The following is a 21,824-nucleotide window of genomic DNA, read 5'->3' as shown; positions in this document are numbered from 1 at the left end:
GTTAGGGTTGGGTGCATACTTAGGATATTAAGTCGTATTTCTGAGTTGAGAAAAATTTCAATCGGCTCTCATTCACCCCCCCTCTGGTCGCCTTTTCGGTCCCTCACATACAAGGAGAAGCAACCTCGCAACCCAACCGGAGGGACACACAGAGCCCTGAGCCGCCTAGAACTCCTGAAAAGTGGAAACAGCGCTGCGGGGAAGGAGCCGGGAAGAAGCTGGACTGCTGGAGGCCTCCGCTCCAAGAGACCCGTATAAATAGCCCCCCACGTCCACCTCCAGACTCCAGTCACCCCACACCCATCTCCACTCTCTTGTGTCTCTCCAGCAGTCTTCTTCCCCAGTGGTCACTTCACTTGCTTCAGGCTTGGTGGTGTCCTGTAGCTGCTCCCTAGATTGCAGGGATCGGCATTCGGCAGTCGATAGTCAGGTGACCCCGTCAACCTTGCTCTCCCCCATCTAATCTCTCAGCATAAACTTGTTTTGGATGTCTTGTTTTCTGGAAGTTTCTTTGTTACTATACTTTATTTTGCTGCTGCTGCTACCTCAACTGCGTTCCTCTGGTTCTCTGCTGTTTGCTACGGAGTACATCCTGCTGAGGGTGACAGCATCGATTCCATCATGGGGACATGTTGCTACTGTCCTAGCAGTTAAGTGGAACAAGGTCACGTCGTTGAGGAGAATATCTCCCTTGAACATGGACAGAGGAACACATAACGTTAGCGCTGTACTTACTTGGTCCAATGGTCCCGCTCCTATCTTCTTGGAAGTAAACCAGAGTCTTAAATTAGGTACTGACCTCCTAGATAATCACATATGGGACCTTAAACATAAAAATCCAAGCGCTTCTGGGAGATCAGACGGAGCTCGATTCGTTTCTGGCCTTTCCTGCAGCTTAGGTGAAAGGCGAAGAGTGGGGGAGGGGGGGCAGCGAGCTTGACAAAACTACCTCCCCGCTTCTCAAAACAAGGCAGGTTAACCCTTTTGAATGTAGCGGATAACAACGGAGCGGGGCTATCATGAATTGAAAGAGAGATTGAGAGGGATCAAGAATCCTAATTCTTTGTGATTCTTGCTCAAAAAACTGACCAAACACATGATGAGAGATATGAGCAAGAGGCTTCAAGAAAAGTTTTGTTTTCGAAATTATACGAAGCTAGTAAACAAACAAAAAGTCCATGGGTATTTGAACCCGAGTACCCGGGAAAAAGCAGAATATTTGATGGAAGAACAGGAGATCCCTTCCTTCGAACAGTCTGTTCTAATAGGGAAGTCCTATCTATCTAATGTCTTTTTAATGAGCCAGAGGAAATGCATCTTAGATACACCAATTAGTAGGTATGAGAGAGTTAATGGCGGATCCTCAAGGACAAATCAATCGTGTCAGGAAGAGGCTTTTTCTTTGGTCAAACGGTACTTTGAAATTGGAATGCAAGGGCCACTAAAAAAACATATACTTTACTGAAAAGCCTTTGCTCCTTCTTTCGATTGGATAGAAGGTCATACTCGACTTCAACAACTGGGTTGTGCTTTGTCCGAGTCAGTCCTACGACCCCTTCCGGATGAATCCAATTAACGAAGATCATAGAAACGTAAAATTGAATCGCACGAAAGAGTACTAGGTTGCTTTGTTACGTTTACGCTACTAGCTAGTCATTGTTCAGTTTGAGGGTCACCCAGCCTAAGAGCTCACTGGCTAACCGAGTCTTTCCTTTCTAAACATTGGCCACAACTTTTTCTTCATCACAAGCTTTACGGTACCCTGTTTTCTGTAAGGGGGAAAAGAAAGAAGAACAGAGTAGCCATCGCTGCCATGGGGCATTGCATTATTGCCCACTGAATAAAGCTCCAGTGTACAAGCACCAGTGTAAAGAGAGCGGACACAGTAACGACATGTGATGTGGAGCTTACTAGCTAGCACACATCATGCATGTTTGCATCATTCGGCCGTGGAATGTGGCGAGAGTAATTCTGCGGTGGCCGCTGGCGCAGAGGAAGCACTCGGACTACCTATCAGAGCAAGGAAAAAAAAAGGATCCAAGAGATGGGGAATAGGATTCCCTGGACAATGCCACATGCCACATGGCTGTAGCAAGTACACCACCGATCGATCACGCATCGCGTGCCTGGTGCGCACCAAAGCTTGATCATTTTTTTTAATATAAGGAAACCAAAGATTGATCATTGATGCTCTGAAAGCAAACAAACTGGTAATAAACAGAAAAAAATTAGAACTATTTTAGTCAGACGCACAAGCAAGCAGGAAGCAAACCCACACGCCCTGATGGAAATCTAGTTTTGGCTAAATATCGCGAGAGATTGTAGATCGACGGTTCCAGTAAAATTCCTAGGATTTCAAGAGGAGAGTAACTCAGTAAGCTACTCTTGTTGAACTGGTAGCTACTAGTGGCTGAGGTCGCCGTTGCTACGAAAGGAGCAGTCGCACAAGAGAGAAAGAGACTCGCCCCCGCCGCCGATCATCTCTCCGGTCTCCGGCAGATACCGCGGCTGGATCCCATGGCCCGGTGCTGCCCCCACCACAAGTGAAGGTCGCAGCCCTGCTCTGTCCCTAGCCCACCGTATGTCAAGCCCGCAACCCCCCTCTTCTAAAGCTGCCTGTGACCACTGGCCCTCCGGCAACCCAAACCTCCCGAAGTCCGGCTACCGGAGCTCGCTAGGAAGATGCACAATGCGTATGCGATGTGACCGTAGGAGCTCGCATATGTGATGAATAAATTTTCCGGAAGGAAAAGGCCCGCCTTTCCCTTACGGAACCAAGCTGTTTTGCATAGCGTCGCGGTGTTTTCTGATGATGATGATGGAAGGAGGGACTTGCATGTGATTCCACGTCAGTCACAATCGGCTGCCTCGACCAACCCAGCCACGCAGCCACTGCCTGCCAGTGGGCGGATCCGAATCCGACGACACACCCCGACGCCGAACGAGATCTCCGGCGATCCTTGCTGCCCCTACCACATGGCTCTGCTGCGGCTTCTCAGTCCGATCCGGCCGTTTGGTTTTGGTCACCTGCATGCGGCTCGCTTGCAAGTTCCTCCGCCGTGTCCGGCTTTATCTTCTCCTCTGCATCGATTCCTTCCAAGTAAGATCAGTCGGACCTGAGCTGTCAGGCCGGGTTGGGGACCAGCAAGATCATCGCCGCTGCAGCTTACACGGCCGGCCCGGGCCGCCAGCGCAGGAACAGTTGCGCGACACGGCAAGGCGACGCGGCGGGCCGGGAGTCCCGGGGTGCGGTGGCGCGTGCGCCGCGCGGTGTGGCCAGGCACAGGAAGCCAGCCCAGCCGCCGCCATCTTTAGCTGGCTAGCGTCCCGGTGCGTCCAGCGAGGCACAGCACAGCACAGCACAGCAGGCGCCCCCTCCCGTTATTAGGTTACGGAACCGCGTGGTGGGACCTGCCCGGCCGTGGTGGCTTGCGCTAGCTGCGTGCTGCTCATCTCCCGGCGGCGAGCCAGCGGCGCCGCGCGCCAGCGCCACCTCGGCGGCGTATCCCACACACACACACACACCCTGCAGGCAGAAGCAGAGGCAGAGGCAGAGCCGTCGCGTGGTGCCGGCCGCCACCGCCGCCGTCGGCATCTCCCTCCCGATCCTCCCACCTGCAGGTTACGATGACCCATCTCATCTCGCTGGATTATATTACTTGTTCTTCTTATTATTATACCCCCGCTGGCTCGCCGATTAGTTAATTGATGATCAATCAGTTAATTATATTCTGCTACTCGCCACTCGGCGCAGTACCCCTGGGTCGCGGTCGCACGACGCCGCCGCCGGCGTCCGACCGCGACGCGCCGAACGCGCGCGAGCGTGTGATTGGCTGGACCTTGCGCGGCGAGCGAGGCCGAGGATTACGGCGTGGATTACGTGCCGCCTCCGTTGATTGCATTGGCGGCCGAGGCTGACCGATCGACGCGCTTGCTCCGGCTAACCATGATTAAAAATCCTAGCTTTTGCGCAAGGGCACAACACACCCGACCGTCAGATCCGTACACCACCAGTTGTAGCCTGCGCTGCGCCCCCTCTCGGCGCGCCCCGGTCACGGCGGCGTACGTGGACCTACCGCTGCTCCGGCGAGATTTCGGTGACGGCGACGGCCCCCCCCCCCCCCCCCCCCCCCCCCGTTCGTGTCCAGCTAGCGCTAGCGCTAGCGCGCGGTTGGTCGCGTCCGGACGACGGCGCACGCCTCGCCGCCGTTTTCAATCTATAGGTCCTGCTGCGCACTGTAGCATAGTAGTGACAGGGGCAGGGCCCCTTGGATTTGATGTCTGCATGCACACCTGGTGCGCTCCGCCACCGTACAGTCGTCAATCTTCAGTTCTTCACGGCCTCCAGGACCTCACTGTTCATACGCCACCAATACGATGCCAACGCGAGCCAGCGGTGTCGTCATTGTTGGGTACTCGCTTCGTACTATATCTAAAAGAATTCAACTCTCCTTTCCCGAGAAGTTAAATAATTTTAAGGTAGAGTAAATTGTACCACGGGTCCCCAAACTTGTTCCGAGATTTTATCTGAGTCTCTAAACTCTCAAATCGTCTATCTAGGTCCCTAAACTTTGATAAATTTAGTCTAGTATTTTGATGATTACTGAACAAGAGCGAGCTATTACTGATAGATTTAGTCCAGTATTTTGATGATTATTTTTACTAGTAATTAAAGGTGAGTGTAGAATAACATCTTACACCAAGGGTGTAGAATAGCATTGCCGTATATAATAATAATATTTATTTTATAATATAAATATTAATATTAATTTATATAAATTTAGTCAAATTTGAAAATATTTAATTTTTTCGAGAGCGAGAGTTGCATTCTTTTGGCACGGGGGGAGTAGATTTCACGCAGCACTCTCCAGCCATGCGTGGCCACGCCTCTGAGTTGGCGGAATTGTTAGACGGTGTGGCGTGGTACTCGGATCATTGGTCCATCCATCGTCATAAAAGCGCTCCTTTTCGTTTGGATTTGGTTGCCGCGACAACGCCAAATTCTGCCTGAAAGGAGCACAAGCAAAACCGATTGCTGCCGACATTTTTCTTGTCACGCCCTTGGCATGCACCTCGGCGCCCCCGTGTCTGAATTTCCAGGAACGAGTCTGTCTGTTACGAGTTCCTCTACGCTCCAACGTTAGCTAAGGCCATCGGTCGGTTACGTTGCAGGGTGCCGCCCGGCTGCCAAGCTTGGCCCCCTTGGTATGACACGGTGTGTGCCCGCCACGCAACAGAAGAAACGGAACCCCCGATTTGCTGTTGCGCGTGCCCACTTCTGGCAGCCGGGTGACGCGCGCAAATCCGTTGCAGTTCAGCAAAATCAGCAGGCTCCTCCGATCCGCTCGCTTACCTCATCTGGGGGCCTTTTCTTTCCGATGCTGGCGCCACTGCCTGCCAACCAATGCAACCAGTCAGCAGCTACTGGCCATTTAAAAAGGGCCCAACGCCTTTGCCCTGCACAGCGTCCTCGATCGACAACCTTTTCTTCATCGGAAGTGTTCTGCTGGTGTTGCGATAGATAGGTCGATCGTCGTCTCCTGTCTGCCCAGCAACTCGCAGGAACCGTCCAGACTTCTCCATCTCCTGCTTGTCGTAGCGTCCTGCCAAATCTGACCATCAGGTTTTTTTCGTAGTCCAGCTGGGGCGCGTCGACACTTGTAAGGTCTCACATGGTTCCTCTGTTGATCTTTGCTCCCAGCAGTTGGGCGACGACTTTTTTTAGCTGCCTTTTTTCTTTTGCTTTCTCTGCTGTGGCCTCACTGTTCCTCTGTTTATATAAGTTGAGTTCCCAGCTGGTGTGCTCACTTGCAAGATCAATTTGCGCCGCGCAGGTCTCTCTCGCTCTCAGTCGGCGGAGTGAGCCATGGAGGGGGCCAACGGCAACAGCAACGGCACCACGCCCCGCGCCGTGCCGCCGCTTCTCGCCGACGTCGAGGTCTCCAACCTGCCCGGATTCGACGTCACCCCGACGCCGAACCCGCGCCACCCGGGCGCCGCCACGCCGAGCCCGCGCCACCAGGACGCCGCCGCGCCGAGCCCGCGCCCGCAGCCCAGCCCCAAGAAGGCGTCCCGCCCCGGGGTGAGTGGAGCACCTACCTATAAGGCTATACCTACCTTCCTCCGAGGCTCCGATCGAGCTCCTCACGCGCCGCCGTTCGTTCACGGCGAACATGGAGGTACCGTACTGATGATCATCTCCGCGTGCTCGCTCGCGGCTAATAAATAATGCAGGTGCCGCCGATGGAGCGCGTGACGCGCCGCAGCGAGGTGGTGCTCCCGCCGCTGGAATCGCCGTTCCAGGCGCCGGGCTACCGCTCGATGCAGCCGCTGTCCATCAGCTTCCCCGTGTCGCCGAGCGGCTTCGGCGCGCCGGCCATCCCCGCGGCGGTGGCGAGCGGCGCGGGCGCCGGGGGCGACCCGGACGGGCTGCGGCGGCAGGCCATGGCGAACGCCGCGGCGCGCGGCGAGGCGCAGCCGTCGACGCCGGGTGCGCAGCCGCAGGACAAGCAGCAGGGAGCTGCAGGGAGCGTCCGGTTCGCGCACCAGCCGGACAAGGTGGTGTTCCGGTCGCAGCCCATCCCCGGCGGGCAGCCGGCGCGCGCCCGGGCGGGCCGCGCCGGCAGCAGCAGGGCCATGAGCCGGGACAAGCCCTACGACTCGTTCAAGACCTTCTCCGGGAAGCTGGAGCGGCAGCTGACCCAGCTGACGGGCGCGCCGACGGAGGCGCACGAGGAGGACGGCGAGGACGCCATCACGACGGCCAGCCGCTGCACGTCCATGCCCAAGGTGGACCGCTTCTTCGCGGCGCTGGAGGGCCCCGAGCTGGACAAGCTCAAGTCGTCCGAGGAGCTGGTGCTGCCGTCGGACAAGAAGTGGCCGTTCCTGCTCCGGTTCCCCGTGTCGGCGTTCGGCATCTGCCTGGGCGTGAGCAGCCAGGCGATCCTGTGGAAGACGATCGCCACGTCGGCGCCCACGACGTTCCTGCACGTGGGCGCCCGGGCGAACCTGGTGCTGTGGTGCATCTCCGTGGCGCTCATGTGCGCCGTCACGGCCGTGTACGCGCTCAAGGTGGCCTTCTTCTTCGAGGCGGTGCGGCGCGAGTACTACCACCCGATCCGCGTCAACTTCTTCTTCGCGCCGTGGATCGCGTGCCTGTTCCTGGCCATCGGCGTGCCGCCGTCGGTGGCGTCGGAGCTGCCGCGGTGGCTCTGGTACGCGCTGATGGCGCCCGTGCTGGTGCTGGAGCTCAAGATCTACGGGCAGTGGATGTCCGGCGGGCAGCGGCGGCTGTCCCGGGTGGCCAACCCGTCCAACCACCTGTCCGTGGTGGGCAACTTCGTGGGCGCGCTGCTGGGCGCCTCCATGGGGCTCCGCGAGGGCCCCGTCTTCTTCTTCGCCGTGGGGCTGGCGCACTACAGTGTGCTCTTCGTGACGCTGTACCAGCGGCTCCCCACCAACGAGACGCTGCCCAAAGAGCTCCACCCGGTGTTCTTCCTCTTCGTGGCGGCGCCGAGCGTGGCGTCCATGGCGTGGGCCAGGATCACGGGCGAGTTCGGGTACGGCGCCCGGGTGGCCTACTTCATCGCCATGTTCTTGTACGCGTCGCTGGCGGTGCGCATCAACTTCTTCCGCGGCTTCCGCTTCTCGCTGGCGTGGTGGGCCTACACCTTCCCCATGACCGGCGCCGCCATCGCGTCCATCCGCTACTCCTCGGAGGTGGACAACACCTTCACCAAGGCGCTCTGCGTCGCGCTGTCCGCCGTCGCCGTGCTCACGGTGGCGGCGCTCTTCGCCACCACGCTCGTGCACGCCTTCGTGCTCCGGAACCTCTTCCCCAACGACATCTCCATCGCCATCACGGAGCGCAAGATGAAGCCCATCATGGAGCTGCACGAGAGCCAGGGCGAGGACGGCAGCACCAAGAGCAACGACATCGAGGCCGGCGGCGGCGCGCAGTGATCCATATATATGGCTTGCCTGAACCTGAATCCTCATGGGGCGGCGCCGCCGGAGCTCAAGGAGTAGTCGCCGACCTCCACGTACGTACGCCATGCGTGGGGTCCGTGGGGGAAGGACGCGATTCCTCCGGCTTGGATTGGTGCTAGCTTGGTGATGGTGGTGGTGTATAAAGGGAGGAGAAGGAGCTTTTGATCGATACTAGTATATGGTTGCAGTTATTAGTAATTTAGTAGAGTACTCAGTAAGACTACATGTACAATGTGGATTGCGTCTTGTGGATTGGTAATTGTCGTGGAAATTATGCTTTTTTTTGCCGTGTCGATTCCACTTTAGCATTAGGGCAGGCCCAACCCAAACTTTACTATGAGTCTAAGTATATTTATAGTCCTCTATTTATAGCATTTTTGCTGATGTGGCACCCTAATTATTGAAGAGAGAATGAAAAAACAAAACTTGGTTTCTAGATAAAATCTCAAGTCTACGCGCCCTTCAATACCAAAAAAAACAGGGAGACTTGCATTGTGGATGGGGCATGGAGTCCATGGATCTTGTGATGGAAGAAAAACAGTAAATGATGTTATGTATAGAGACTACTATTACACACTTTGTATTGGGAAATATAGTTTCTTGTGATGAAGTCTTTGAGGCTTAAGACTCTACGAGTGGAGCCTGCATTGGGACTGGCATTACGAATTGAGAAATTGGGATGCTAGTTTCAAGAAAAGAGAGAAGAAATTAGGATAAAGGAGGAAACTGAAATGAATGAGGACTGAGAGGCAAGTACTGTGGGCCTGTTACTGCTACGTGGACCACCATGCCTGGTTTTGGCCCACATCACAACCAACCACAATCCCAATGAATTGCACAGAACACTATATTTACAGCCATATTGTCAAATTTCATCAGGTCCGATCTCAGCGGACATGTTGTACCTCCAACCAGGTTTTAGTCCAAGAAAATTTGTAACCGTGACACTACTTCTAAATTTCTAATAAATTACATTGGGCAAAAAGAAAAATAAAAGATGGTGTGTGGTGTACAAGTCAGCCTATGAGACATATGACCGGTTTGAGTGCTGTTTCGCAAGGGTTGCCACAAAAGATGCACATGTGACATTTTTAAAAATTAAATAGAGTTGAGAAATCATGCACGTGGAAAATGACGAGTTCCTTAGATTCATTGCAAAATGACCATGAAAATTAATTCCATTTGCAGAATGGGAAATCGAGTACGCTCTCTGATGATACCTTTTTACTACTTTTTTACCCCCCAAAAATCCTCATACTAGGCACAAAAAGATTTTCTCCATGTGGGATCCTACCGATGTTGGGCAACGAAAGCAAGTTTGGAAGTAGAAATTTTGTCGAATTTCCATTGGCCCATCGATAGCGGTTTTTTCTTTTTTATATTTAAAAAAATTAAAATTTTAAAAATATATGTCCGTTTTGGAAAAATTCAAAAATATACCCCGGTCGCCCTATGGAGGGCGACAGGGCTCAATTGTAATTTTTTTTCTTCAAATTTGCAACGAAGTCCCTGGAGAAAAAAAAAAGAGGGGAGCCTGTCGCCCCCCCCCCCAACGGGCGACAGGCCCCTGTCGCCCACCCCAGGGGCGACCAACCAGTGGGCCTAGCCTATAGGCGCCAGGGGGGCCGGTCGCCCCTCCTGAGGGTGACAGGGGGGGCCTGTCGCCCCCCCCCCGGGCGACCGGGTCAGGCCGCCTATATAAGGCCTCCCCCTCATTCCCTCCTCTCATTTGACCTCAAAAAATCCAAAAAAAAATCCAGGAAAAAGAGAGGGGTGAGAAGAAGGGAAGCGGCGAAGCTCTGCCGAATTCCGCACTTGTGATCTACCAGTAACTTTTGTATAAATTCGTTGATATTGTATAACAATTTAATTTAATTAGCAGATTAGCTGAATTAGATTTGGTGCTTTAGAACACTGGTTTAGTATTACAATTTGAGTACTATTACAGACTTTTTCAAATAAAATAATTATACATTAGAATAGAATTATGATAGTACCTTATTGATATTGCAGTATAAGACAATAGAATTATAACAGTACATATATTTTCACGCATCGATTTGGTATACGATATGTGCATTGCTTAAATTATTGTTTGTTATTTGGCGCACCACACTATAGCGCCAAAGTCTTCGTCAGGATCAACCTACATTCCGTGGAGCAAGTGTAAAGCCACCGTACCCAAAGGAATTGATGTGCCAATGTGCTTCTGCGGTTCGTTATGCAAGTTCATGCAATCTGAGGTTTTAGGAGATGACTACGACATGAGGTTCTTTATGTGTGAGAACTACGAATATGATTCACCTAAGCGATATGGCAAAGACCGGGCCAAGGCAGCAGGACAACATACGCTATTTTTCTATATGACCTAACATTGAGTTATGATTCTAACTTGTGTTGGACAAAGTCTCCTCCGCCACTTTGTGATTTTATGCAGTGGTTCAACACCGAGCAGTCGCAGCAGGCAAAGGACATTGTGGAACAAAAAGAAAGATGGGCTGCAGAACGTTGGCGCCGAATGAAGCACGAGGAACAGCAAGAGGAGAAGCGCAACAAAGAGCAAGAAGAGATCCACAAGAGGATGGAGGAGGTGGATCGTAAGGCGGCGGCCGAACGTGAAGCTGACAGGGAGAGAAAGCGAGAGAGGGCACGCCGTGCGAAGGAAGCCGGGCTCGAAGCAATTAGGAAGGACAAATATCCTAGGTGCACTCAGTAGAGTAGTACCATGTAATCCCGGCATTTTACATTCCATAAGGCATGGTATGTTTAGATGTAACAAGAAATTATCTTGTCGCGTGCACATGCCACTGCAATTAGTTGTTTATGTTTTAAGTTGAGAGCTTAACTCTGTGTGTTGTAGTCTTTACCATTAATTTGCAGTTGTAGCCGGGAGTCTATGAAATCTTTGAACTTTTCCTTAATATTTTCGGAGCTTTTCATGACACTAGAATACTAAAAAACACACATTAATATAACGATAGGAATTAAGAACTAAGAAATACATCAGGGTCTGCTGCTAAAAAGCTCGAATAGCTCAAAATAGGAACCATAGTGTATCTAGCTGCGAGTACGAGATCACAGGTTGCCACTGCTCAGCACGGCGATCACGGGTTTCTCAAATGTCGCATTCTTTGCCCAGACATACGTGACAAAAGACGACAACCCAATAGCAGTGCTCTTCCAACATTTCAAAAAGATGTGACAACACGGCAACCATACCAGCTCACCTTCAAAGCAGTCTCTCTGGCGAGGACGACGGACCTGTCATTCTACAGCGAAGGTCTGTGGCGTGTAGTGGGGAAGGCGGCATCTAGGCGCGATCGACCGAGCGGCAGTAATGCAGTGCTGTGAGTCTGCATGCACAGAGATGCATCGAGTAGTCATTTCGAGAATCGAATCTAGCCTTTTCAGTGTTAGGTCAGCTAGCCTCTTCACTGTGTTGTCATGTAGGTTTTTTAGGTGCATTTACACTCCACACTCCGGGTATCAGACCTTTGTGCGCCTATAAATACTCCCAAGTTTGTGAACTCCCAGCACAACTCAAACATCAAACCTCATTGTATACCCAATATTTGGAGGTGGGTCTAGCAGGAAGAATTACTATGATTTTGGGAAAGAAAAAGGGGGAAGAAAGGGAGACCCCATAATATGGGAGGGGCCTCTTGGACCTGATTCCTTTCCGGAACCAGTGTTTGAGTTTCCGCCACAGCACAAGAGTGAATTTACCAATGAAACTCCTCTTCGACAATACGATAACCGTAGAGAACCGTGGCCAAAATGCAGACATGGTGAGGACTGCTTAGTGCAGATGTGCACCGACGGGATGAATGGCGGTCGGCATTTCTTTAAATGTCCACACGCATGGGTAATACTCGGTTGTTTCATTTCTTTATATTCAATGAGACACCTTACATGTAATTTGTTTTACAGTCTTCCGATGCTCCAGAAAACTGTGGTTTTACTAGGTGGGTAGATCCTGCACCAATTGGTTCTGTTTAGGAGTTCATCGAGTACCTCCAGATAAAGATCTTTGATCTGGAATGTAAGGTAAACCATTATGAGGAAGTGAGCGAGGGTAACAAAGACGACGAAGTTGATGATACAAGCAATACAGCCGGTTCACAGGATGAACCATGCACTATTCCTTACTGCAACTGCCCTTGTCATAAGAAGAAGGGCCATGCGCCTCCGGCACCACCGCCTGCACCACCTGCAATGGGTGGATACTGCGGAGAAGGCTCAACGCAGTTTGCTACGTGGGGGTACGGCTACTAGGACTACCCTAGTGCTAGTGACATGCTGCATCATTGTGTTTGTTCTGTTTTTTTTAAATTACCTAAGGCATGTTAGGTTAGTCCGGAATCTGTTTACCGTAGTTTGCAACGGATTCTGACATGCCACTGCATGTGTGATGTGTGTTTCATTATCGTTGTATTATGATGTAAAATTTGGTGGTTCACATTACGTAATGCATTTCTTAGTTCTTATTTCTTATCGTTACATTAATTACATGTGTGCTTTTTAATATTCTAGTGACATTAAAAGCTCCGAGGGCCATGTCCGTGCCCAGCAGAGGCCTAAGAGGGTCCGACACCCAGCTGTGGACCGCTTATTTATACACTTCAACGTTCGCCTCTGATCACTCTCGTATTTTCCATTACAATTAATAGATGGTATGTTTATACTTCGATGCTCCATTACGACTAAGTACGATTCAAACTCGACATTATGTACATGTCCAGTGAATGCAAGTTTGGTACGAGACATACATACAAGCATAATACAACATTAACAATACTAAATGCGAATACATTTTAAACCGATGAACATCATATGTTATAGATCATGGCATGAAATCATCTAGGTCGTCATTCCAGTTGACAGATGGTGGTGCTGCAGATGGTGTAGTATGGCTCGACGAACCTCTTGGCTTTCCCTTTCTCCCTTTTCTGATTCTAGGTTCATGTACAGGGGGATGAACATCATGTGTTGGAGGCCATGGTTTGGGGGGCATGAAGTCATCCATGTCATCATCCCAGTTAGCACAAGTTTGTGCTGCAAGTGGTGCAACATGACTTGACGAACCTCTTGCCTTTCCCTTTGTCTCCTTTCTGATTCTAGGTTCATGTACAAGGGGAGGAACATCATGTGTTGGAGGCCATGGTTTGGGGGGCATGAAGTCATCCATGTCATCATCCCAGTTAACACAAGTTTATGCTGCAGGTGGTGCAACATTACTTGACGAACTTCCGGGCATCTGTTCTTGCGCAGGCCAAGTACTATCACCCGAAGATCTTATCCGCCTCCTTCGTCTAGTTTGCGGCATAAGTCCACCACCGAAGATACATACCAATTTACGGAAATTTGGTATCGTTTTGTTAATCAACTCCGTGTCCTCGAGGTAATCTTAGTATATAATTAAAAAACAATATTACTATTTCATAAATATGGATTCGAAATGACGGACGGGATTACAACTGAATGAGAGTTACCTTAATGTGCATCTCATACACCTCTGGCCGCATCCATATCTTACAAGAACTTTGTAAGAATCCAATGATATTAGAATGATTCGCTAGTTCACATACTCTCATGTATATCTTCCGACGTTCTATCAGGTGTCCCTTTACATCTTGCGTCATAATACCTCGAAATAATGTGAAATTTTTAAACTCTACTACTTTGGACAACACTATCTCTATCGTACCATCCGCTAACGGATCCAACTTCTTACTGATAACAAGATGGGTCATGATATCAAGTATTATACTAGATTTTTCTTCGGTCCATGAAAATCCTCCACAATTTGAGGCAGCCATTGCCTTATGCTGCGATATCAATAAGGCACTTTCATAATTCTATTCTAATTCATAATTAATTTAAAAAAAGTCTATAATAGTACTGAAATTGTAATACTAAACGAGTGTTCTAAAGCACCAAATCTAATACAACTAATCCACTAATTAAATTAAATTGTTATACAATATCAATGGATTCATACGGAAGTTACCTGTAGATCAGGAGTACGCAATTCGGCAGAGCTTCGCCGTTTTTCTTCTCCTCACCCTCTTTTTTCTGAATTTTTAGGCTCAAATGACAAAGGGAATGGCGGCGAATGGTGGCCAGGGTTTAAAATAGGGGGGAGGGACCCTGTCGCCCCCCCAACGGGCGACAGGCCCCTGTCGCCCCTGGGGTGGGCAACAGGGGTCTGTCGCCCGTTGGGGGGGCGACAGGCCCTCTTTTTTTCTTCAGGGACTTCGTTGCAAATTTGAAGAAAAAAAATTACATTTGAGCCCTGTCGCCCCCATAGGGCGACCGGGGTATATTTTTGAAATTTTCCAAAACGGACATATATTTTTGAAATTTTAATTTTTTTAAATATAAAAAAGAAAAAACCGCCCATCGATACAAATAGGCTAGGCCCAAAGCTAGTCCAGTCCAATTCAGCCCACCTCGTCTCAACATCCTAGCAGCCCGCCATCATCGGGCGGCCGCGCGGGAAAACCCCCAGAAGCACCTGCCGTCTCCCGCGCCCGCCGCGAGCTCGCCGAAATGCCGCCGCCGCCTCCGCCGCCGCGGAAGGAATTCCCGGCGTTCCCGTTCGCGCCGTACCCGATCCAGTCGGAATTCATGTCGTTCCTCTACGGCGCCCTCTCCTCCGGCCCCGGCGCCCTCGCCCTCCTCGAGAGCCCCACCGGTCAGTCGCCGACTGCCGCATCCTCCATCCTCCCTCCCTCCGCGCCGCAGTCTGCTAAACCCTAACGGATTATCGGCCTCTCCTTTTGGTGACCCCGCAGGCACCGGCAAGACGCTCAGCATCATCTGCAGCGCGCTCCAGTGGCTCCTCGACCGCCGCGCCGCCGCCGCCGCTACGGCGCCGGCCCACCCCGGCGGCGGCGCTGCCCCCGGGGAGGACGACGACGAGCCCGACTGGATGCGGGATTTCACGCCGCTGCCGCCGGAGAAGGAGGTCACGAAGAAGAAGAAGAAGAAGACCAAGCCTCCGGCGATGAGGAAAACGGCCGGTTCGGGCAAACCCGGCGGGTATGGGGAGCAAGGCGCCGGCGACGACGATGGGGAGTTCCTGCCGGAGGAGTTTGAGAGCGACGGCGAAGACGGCGCGATGCGCGGGGTGGGGAAGCGTGCACATTGCGGCAGTAGCAGCAGCAGCGAGGGCGAGTCGGATGAGGAAGAGGAGGAGGAGGTGACGCCCAAGGTTTACTTCACGAGCCGCACGCACTCGCAGCTGTCGCAGTTCATTGGGGAGCTCAAGAGGACGGAGTTTGCGGGGAGGATCAGGACGGTGTCCTTGGGGTCCAGGAAGAACTTGTGCATCAACAAGGGTAAGGGGATCTGTTTAAATTGCTGTTTTCCCTTTTAGGAGGTGGTTCTGTGTGTGTCAGTTGGTGCGTCATGTGTTCGCCTGCAGATGTTCTGAAGCTTGGCAGTGCAAACCGGATTAATGAGAGGTGCTTGGAACTGCAGAAGAACAAGAAGAGCAGCAAAACTAAGGTCCGGTGATCTCGATTCATTCTTTATCTGCAGTCTGCACTATTTCTTATCTCGAGCCCTTTCCTGACACGTTTGACCTCAGTGGCGAAATATAATTATTGTTTACCGACGTCCATGCTTAGGCGACACTAACAAATCTGATGCAATATTGAACTTGTTGATTAGTATTCATTTGATGGCCATGAATATGTAGGTTGAGGATGATAAAAGAAAGGCACGCCAAGCAAAGAACTCTTGTGGGTGCCCAATGTTAAGAAATAGAAGCCTACAGAAAGAGTTCAGGAGCAAAGTGTCAGACCAAGGTGCATTAGACATCGAGGATTTGGCGCGGATAGGAAGGAAGATTGGAACATGCCCCTACTATGGTTCACGAGACATGGTCCGCTCAGCTGACCTTGTAGTCCTTCCTTATCAATCTTTATTGCTGAAGTCTGCTAGAGAATCGCTTGGCCTTAATCTGAAGAACAGTGTTGTCATCATAGATGAGGCTCACAACTTAGCTGATTCTCTGACCAACATGTACAATTCAAAGATTACATCTTCTCAGGTCACTCCCAACTTTCATTCATATTTTCAGCAAACAAACTTCATCATCTGATTCTTACTTTGCAAAATTTGTTTCCTGATATTAATTTCCTTTGGATTGTAGTTGAAGGCAGTTCTTTCCCACCTCGATACATACCTTAATAGATTTCACGATGTTTTGGGAGCTGGGAATCGACGATACATCCAGACCTTGACAGTTTTAACAAGGTCTTTCCTACGAGTTTTGATCAACAATCAAGATGGTGCCAGCACTATGTCTTCTATGACCATAAACCAATTCTTGTTTTCCCTTGACATCGATAACATAAATATAGTGAAACTTTGTCAGTATGTAAAAGAAAGCAATATAATTCACAAGGTGAAGAATTCTACCACAATGTACCCATTCAATTGCCCAATGCCCTTGTCATCTGATTGCTGTTTTCTCAGGTTAGTGGATATGCCAATAAGACAACTAGCATCCAAGATGGTGTAAATCAGTTTGATCTCCAGCAGGAACATGATGAAGGAAGCAGTATAGCATGTTTTCAGGCATTGGTTGACTTTCTACGCTCCCTTATGAACAGCAATGATGATGGAAGAATCATTGTTGCAAAGCAAAAGCTCAGTGGACAACCTGAAGAAGCATATCTTAAATTTGTGATGCTTTGTGCGGAAAAAATATTTTCAGAGGTACTAATGCACTACACCTTGACATTTTGTGTTGCTGAAAGGATATGCTGTAGCTACTTATGAGTTCTATTCCTTACCTGTTGCAGGTCACTCAGGATGCTTATGCTGTTATCCTGGCTGGTGGAACCCTCCAGCCTATTGAAGAAACTAGGCTACGCTTGTGTCCAAGCTTACCACCAGCTGATATAAAATTCTTTACGTGCAACCATATTGTTCCTCCTGAGAGTATTCTTCCAATAGCTGTTACACGTGGACCCTCAGGCATGGCATTTGATTTCAGCTACAATTCAAGGAGCTCTCCTTCCATGGTTTGCACTTTCTATCTCATATATAACATCCCCTACCCCATTAGCTTCTGCCAATCTAGCATACATTGTGAAATATGAATTATATATTTATTTATTTTGCAGAGGATCTTCTTTCCAATAAGCATCAATTTAAGAATATTTAATTGACAGTAGTAAACATGTACCCTCCCTTAATCAACTTGTCTATTGTTAGCAATCAAGGATAATATAAACTCTGCTGCAACATGTATTTACAAGTTGTTTCTGTATATCTGTGTTTCTTTTTGTTTCATTATCTTGTAGTGTTAATCTTTGTTGAAAGCACTTGCATAAGTCCTTGTTTATCCCTTCATTTCTTTGTTTTTTTTAAATGTAATTACTATATGAGTGCATGATTTCATCCATCTACCCTTCTCTATAACAGCAAAATTCTTTTTTTTCCCCTGAAATTGTTAAGCACTGTACTGCAGTTAATCTGCAGTTTCTTTTGTTGCTTTGTCCCTGATCCTTGTGCAATATGTTCTACTTGAATGCACTTTATCATTTGTGCTCATTTTCTTGTGTTCACAGATTGAAGAGCTTGGATGTTCTACTTGAATGCACTTTATCATTTGTGCTCATTATTTTCTTGTGTTCACAGATTGAAGAGCTTGGACGTTTCATCTGCAATATTGTAACAGTTGTGGCTGAGGGAGTTGTTATGTTTTTTTCTTCTTATGATTATGAAAGGCGTGTATATGATGCATGGACTACTGCAGGAACAATTTCCAAGATTTGTAAAAAGAAACATGTTTTCAGAGAACCAAGGAACAGTGCTGATGTTGAGGCTGTCCTCAACAAATACAAGGAGACAATTCAATCATGTAAAAATTCCCAAGACACAGGCATAAATGGGGCACTTTTATTAGCCGTCGTTGGTGGTAAGATTTCTGAAGGCATAAACTTCAGCGATGGGATGGGTCGTTGTGTAATAATGGTTGGCTTGCCTTATCCAAGTCCATCTGATGTTGAGCTGATAGAGACGATAAAGCATATCGAAACTATTTCTAGCTCATTTTTGGTTGGAGATGATAAGGCCTCAGGGAGAAAATATGATGATGAATGTGAACTTCAGCCTGGTTACAATATATTACGGAAGTGCACTAAAGGTGGAAGAGAGTATTATGAGAACCTGTGCATGAAAGCTGTGAATCAATCTATTGGTAAGCTGCTTCACTTAAGCATTTGTGATGCTTATTCACTGTTGGTATACTTTCTTATATGATAAACAATTGCAGGCAGAGCGATCAGGCACATAAACGATTATGCTGCAATGCTTTTGGTTGACTCTCGTTATGCACAGACTTCATCAAGCAAGAGTTATTCCAGCCCAACTGATAAGCTTCCTCAATGGATAAAAGCACGACTCTCTTGTGCAAAAAATTATGGTGAAGTCCATAGACTGTTGCATCAGTTCTTCAAATTTAATAAACAAAAGCGTTGATATGCTGTAGAAAACAAGAAGCAAGCATTGCCACAGTTGATGCAATGCAAGCAAACACATGCAGGTTTGTGTATTCCTCTTCAGATGTTTTTAAATTGTAGTGTTGTGTTTGTGTATCCAGTATCCTTATATATGCTGCCTTCTTATGAGCAAGGTTTAAGCCTGAACCTGTGATCCTGTATCATGGTTACACAATAATGTTATTCTGAACAAAATAAATGATCATTCTATGGATAATTTATGTACAGAATTATTTTGACAATTCTGCTTGCACTGAAGGACGGTTAGATCCATATTTCTTTTGTTAAATACTGTAGAACGCCAAAGGGTGCTTAGCCTAGCGGTTAAGATACTCGAGCGGCACTCCACAGGTCCTGAGTTCGAATCCCCCTGGGAGCGAATTTCAGGCTGTAGTTAAAAAAATCCTCTCGCCGGTCCCGTGTGCCAAAGCACTGGTTAAGAGCCGGCCCAGGTCGGCCTGAGGACTGTGTATGGCCTAGGCAATTCCCAGGGGTTACGGTTCCCAGTGTCAGGGCAGGGCTGGGGTTCGGGGATTTTCTCGGTCGGGGAAGCCGAGGCTTCTTCTTAGCTTAATACCGGTGGGGCGGTCTTTCCCCACCCGGCCGAGTTTTTTAAATACTGTAGAACAAAATAACAAATATAATTATTCAGTCAGCTTATTGTCTGTTTAAGTGCTCATCGTTTTTCAATTCTCTGACATGATAGTGTAAATCTAAAAATACTCATTTTACTGATGCAGGACAATTGGAATTCATGTGTTACTCTACTAATATGATGGCATATTTTTGAAGTGGGGCAGAATACTCAAATGCTATTTTGATCCCTGCAAATCCTGATTACATGGATAAATTCTTGAAATCAACAATCTAGGCAAGTGATCGCTATGTATGCAACTTTATTAGTTCTGCTATCTTTCTGTTTGATTTTTTTTTCCAAATAGAAAGAGGAATAGAGTGAAACAAAAAAACACGTTGCAATTTTCAGCTATCTAATTTATTGAAGAGGAAATGCGCCAAATTTCCAATTTATTGTTCTTTCTGAAGGATTCGACTACGAATTATCTCATTATTGCATTATTGCCGTACTAGGACATCCTTATCTTGCACAACAAACCCTTATAACTTCTGCATTTCATATTTTGAGTATTTTAGAAAACTGTTCAGTATATTTGAATAGAACTGCAGTTTTCCTTCTAGGTAAGTTGAAATTGTTGAAATCTGTTTGAAGCCCTTAAAAACTTTTGCTGAAACTTGGTCTGAAAATGTGAAACCTTCCTGAAACACTTTTGGACTTGAACTTAACCTGAAACCTGTCTGAGACTTGCTTGAAACTTCAATGTCAAACTTCGCATGAAACATGGAGCACGTTGAGTACCCCACTGGAAGTACTTAAGAAGGGATCTTGTTGGCTAATAATACTTCAATATATGCATTAGATTGGTAAGCTAAAAGTCTTATGAAGAACATTCATTACAACCGATTAATCTTTTATGGTGGGCTACCATCTAACCATAAGAAACTGAGCAACTGGGATATGCGAGTGTGCCACAGTGAAGACTGGGGAGGGGCCAGCCAGAACCAGAGTTTATTGAACTAATATTATTGTATTCCATTGGCCATACATGATGATGTGCGACACTTTATTACTTGTTCTATGATTCTTCAGCAGCAGGCACCACCACCAGTGATGGCACACGGAGTGGTGCAGTAACTTGGCAGTGAAACTCCGCACATGGCCGGCAGGTTCTTGGCACCCAGAGCAGCCCTCTGAAGTTCATAATACTCCGAGCCTTGCAGCAGCATCTGCTGTACTACAGCCTCAACCAGGCTGCATACCTCCTGGCACCGATGTGGGGGCTCCACCTGCCTGATCCGGAGGCAGCACTCCTGCCGCATCGCCAGGCATCTGCTCGGGTACCACATCGGTGGCCGGAGGAAGGGCCATCCCGTTGCCATGGGACACTTCTGCCTGAGGAGCTCGCCGCACGGGTGCAGGCTTCCGTAGTAGCCTGGTTGCTCCTGCGGCTCCAAGCCCTGCGCAGAGGTGGTGCTCGCAGCTAGAGCGAGGAGAGTGAGCACGAGGAAGATCTTCATGCTGGCTGCTGCTATCTTTGTGCTATCGTTTGGTGTCGATGAACTGTGAAGAAATTGTTGGTTGGTGTTGATAGGGAAGTGCGTGTAAGAGGGTTATTTATAATTGTGAAGACACGCCGAATGCATTCTGGGCTTGCTTCTGCATTTGCTTTGCTACGTTGGTAAGTCTGTGCGTGGGGAGTCATCGTGTTTGGATGCTTCTGAAACTGAACATTTGGCATGCTGCATTAGCTGGGGATAGAGGTGCACTTAAGTGCTTATAAAAGTTACTTTACACCACATCTGAATGGCATCACTGTACTTAACTTGTCGAGATGCTTCTGATTAGATAGCTTGCTATGGCTTCTATGGTTCCCTTTACGCGCGAGAGCTGTTCTGTACCCCATGGTTTTTCTTTCCTTTCAGAAAACTAAATTTGTAATGTTCCATAAGCTGTTGAGATAGATCGCAGTAGCATAGGTATAGCTTGACATGACTCGCCAAAACTTGTCCCTCTACATTTTGAGCGTTGCATTCTATGTTACTGAGCCAAGATTTCAACAAATCTCATAAATTTTCAAGTTAAAGAGATGCTTTCTAAGTTCAAGAATAATTCATTAGTTGAATTATCTCCATATTCACCATATCCACAAGAATATCAGCAAACAAATTATCAAGTATGCTCGTTAACATGTGGCTGGTTAGGTGGCAAACCACTACATCATTTTACCATGCAATGGTTGCAATTACAAACGTAGTTGCCATCTCACTGATTAATCATGCCATGGATGAGGGAAAATGAAGTGTAAATAATGCATTTCATGGTATGGTATGGTATGGTATAAATAGGAGGCTTAGTTCACCATGCACATAAATAACTGAAACTGAGACAGGAATATCATTTATACGTTGAGGCGAATGGGAATGGCTGAAAGTAGGAGGATCATTATGACTAGACTATAACTATAGTAATTAATAATTAAAAATGAAAATGATCGATTTGATACTATGGATGACTGATTGAACCATTCTGTTTTTTTTAATAGGATGGTCCGGCCAGCCTATTGCTCTTTATTTCAATATTTCCTCGTGCTTGTTTTGTTATTTTTCTTTAGGGGGTAAGGTTGGTTTTCAGGACTAATTGAACTGCTAACCTTTCTTTTCAGAAAAAAAGAACTGCTAACATGAAAATACGTCACGGAATTTACAGGGGGCATGGTTCTTAATATATTTTTTTCAACA

The 21,824-nt window shown here is 48.3% G+C and overlaps 3 protein-coding genes across 4 annotated transcripts; 2 read left to right on the top strand and 1 right to left on the bottom strand.

The window, feature by feature from the left end:
- The first annotated feature begins 292 nt into the window (after positions 1 to 292).
- LOC120697089 (S-type anion channel SLAH2-like) lies at positions 293 to 8,354 on the top strand. 2 transcript variants are annotated; one of them, XM_039980224.1, is made up of 3 exons: positions 293 to 430; positions 5,835 to 6,082; positions 6,235 to 8,354. In XM_039980224.1, exons 2-3 carry the CDS (start codon positions 5,867 to 5,869, stop codon positions 7,960 to 7,962), a joined length of 1,944 nt encoding a protein of 647 aa, XP_039836158.1. In that variant the 5' UTR covers positions 293 to 430; positions 5,835 to 5,866; the 3' UTR covers positions 7,963 to 8,354. The 2 variants fall into 2 exon arrangements, with proteins under 2 accessions (XP_039836158.1, XP_039836159.1); XM_039980225.1 differs by lacking the exon at positions 293 to 430 and adding an exon at positions 5,418 to 5,665.
- A 6,099-nt stretch (positions 8,355 to 14,453) lies between these two features.
- Positions 14,454 to 20,884, top strand: LOC120697087 (ATP-dependent DNA helicase DDX11-like). The gene is made up of 10 exons (XM_039980222.1): positions 14,454 to 14,686; positions 14,787 to 15,332; positions 15,419 to 15,501; positions 15,695 to 16,048; positions 16,151 to 16,405; positions 16,477 to 16,719; positions 16,806 to 17,027; positions 17,647 to 18,208; positions 18,284 to 18,553; positions 20,176 to 20,884. Exons 1-9 carry the CDS (start codon positions 14,542 to 14,544, stop codon positions 18,487 to 18,489), a joined length of 2,616 nt encoding a protein of 871 aa, XP_039836156.1. The 5' UTR covers positions 14,454 to 14,541; the 3' UTR covers positions 18,490 to 18,553; positions 20,176 to 20,884.
- Positions 20,057 to 20,680, bottom strand: LOC120697088 (prolamin PPROL 17D-like). Its single transcript, XM_039980223.1, has one exon. It carries the CDS (start codon positions 20,601 to 20,603, stop codon positions 20,172 to 20,174), a length of 432 nt encoding a protein of 143 aa, XP_039836157.1. The 5' UTR covers positions 20,604 to 20,680; the 3' UTR covers positions 20,057 to 20,171.
- Positions 20,885 to 21,824: the final 940 nt, after the last annotated feature.

This window comes from Panicum virgatum, chromosome 3K, assembly GCF_016808335.1.
Source record: "Panicum virgatum strain AP13 chromosome 3K, P.virgatum_v5, whole genome shotgun sequence".
Lineage (NCBI taxonomy): Eukaryota > Viridiplantae > Streptophyta > Magnoliopsida > Poales > Poaceae > Panicum > Panicum virgatum.
Note: the sequence above shows the minus strand (reverse complement) of the source record. Positions and strands in the feature narration are given on the sequence as shown.

Excerpts from the sequence above, each read along its gene's own strand:
- LOC120697087 (XM_039980222.1), top strand. The coding sequence starts at position 14,542 with ATGCCGCCGCCGCCTCCGCCGCCGCGGAAGGAATTCCCGGCGTTCCCG. Across the intron at positions 15,333-15,418 it reads GAACTTGTGCATCAACAAGG|ATGTTCTGAAGCTTGGCAGT; the intron begins GTAAGGGGATCT and ends GTTCGCCTGCAG. Across the intron at positions 18,209-18,283 it reads AGCTGTGAATCAATCTATTG|GCAGAGCGATCAGGCACATA; the intron begins GTAAGCTGCTTC and ends AAACAATTGCAG.
- LOC120697088 (XM_039980223.1), bottom strand. The coding sequence starts at position 20,603 with ATGAAGATCTTCCTCGTGCTCACTCTCCTCGCTCTAGCTGCGAGCACC.
- LOC120697089 (XM_039980224.1), top strand. The coding sequence starts at position 5,867 with ATGGAGGGGGCCAACGGCAACAGCAACGGCACCACGCCCCGCGCCGTG. Across the intron at positions 6,083-6,234 it reads AGAAGGCGTCCCGCCCCGGG|GTGCCGCCGATGGAGCGCGT; the intron begins GTGAGTGGAGCA and ends TAAATAATGCAG.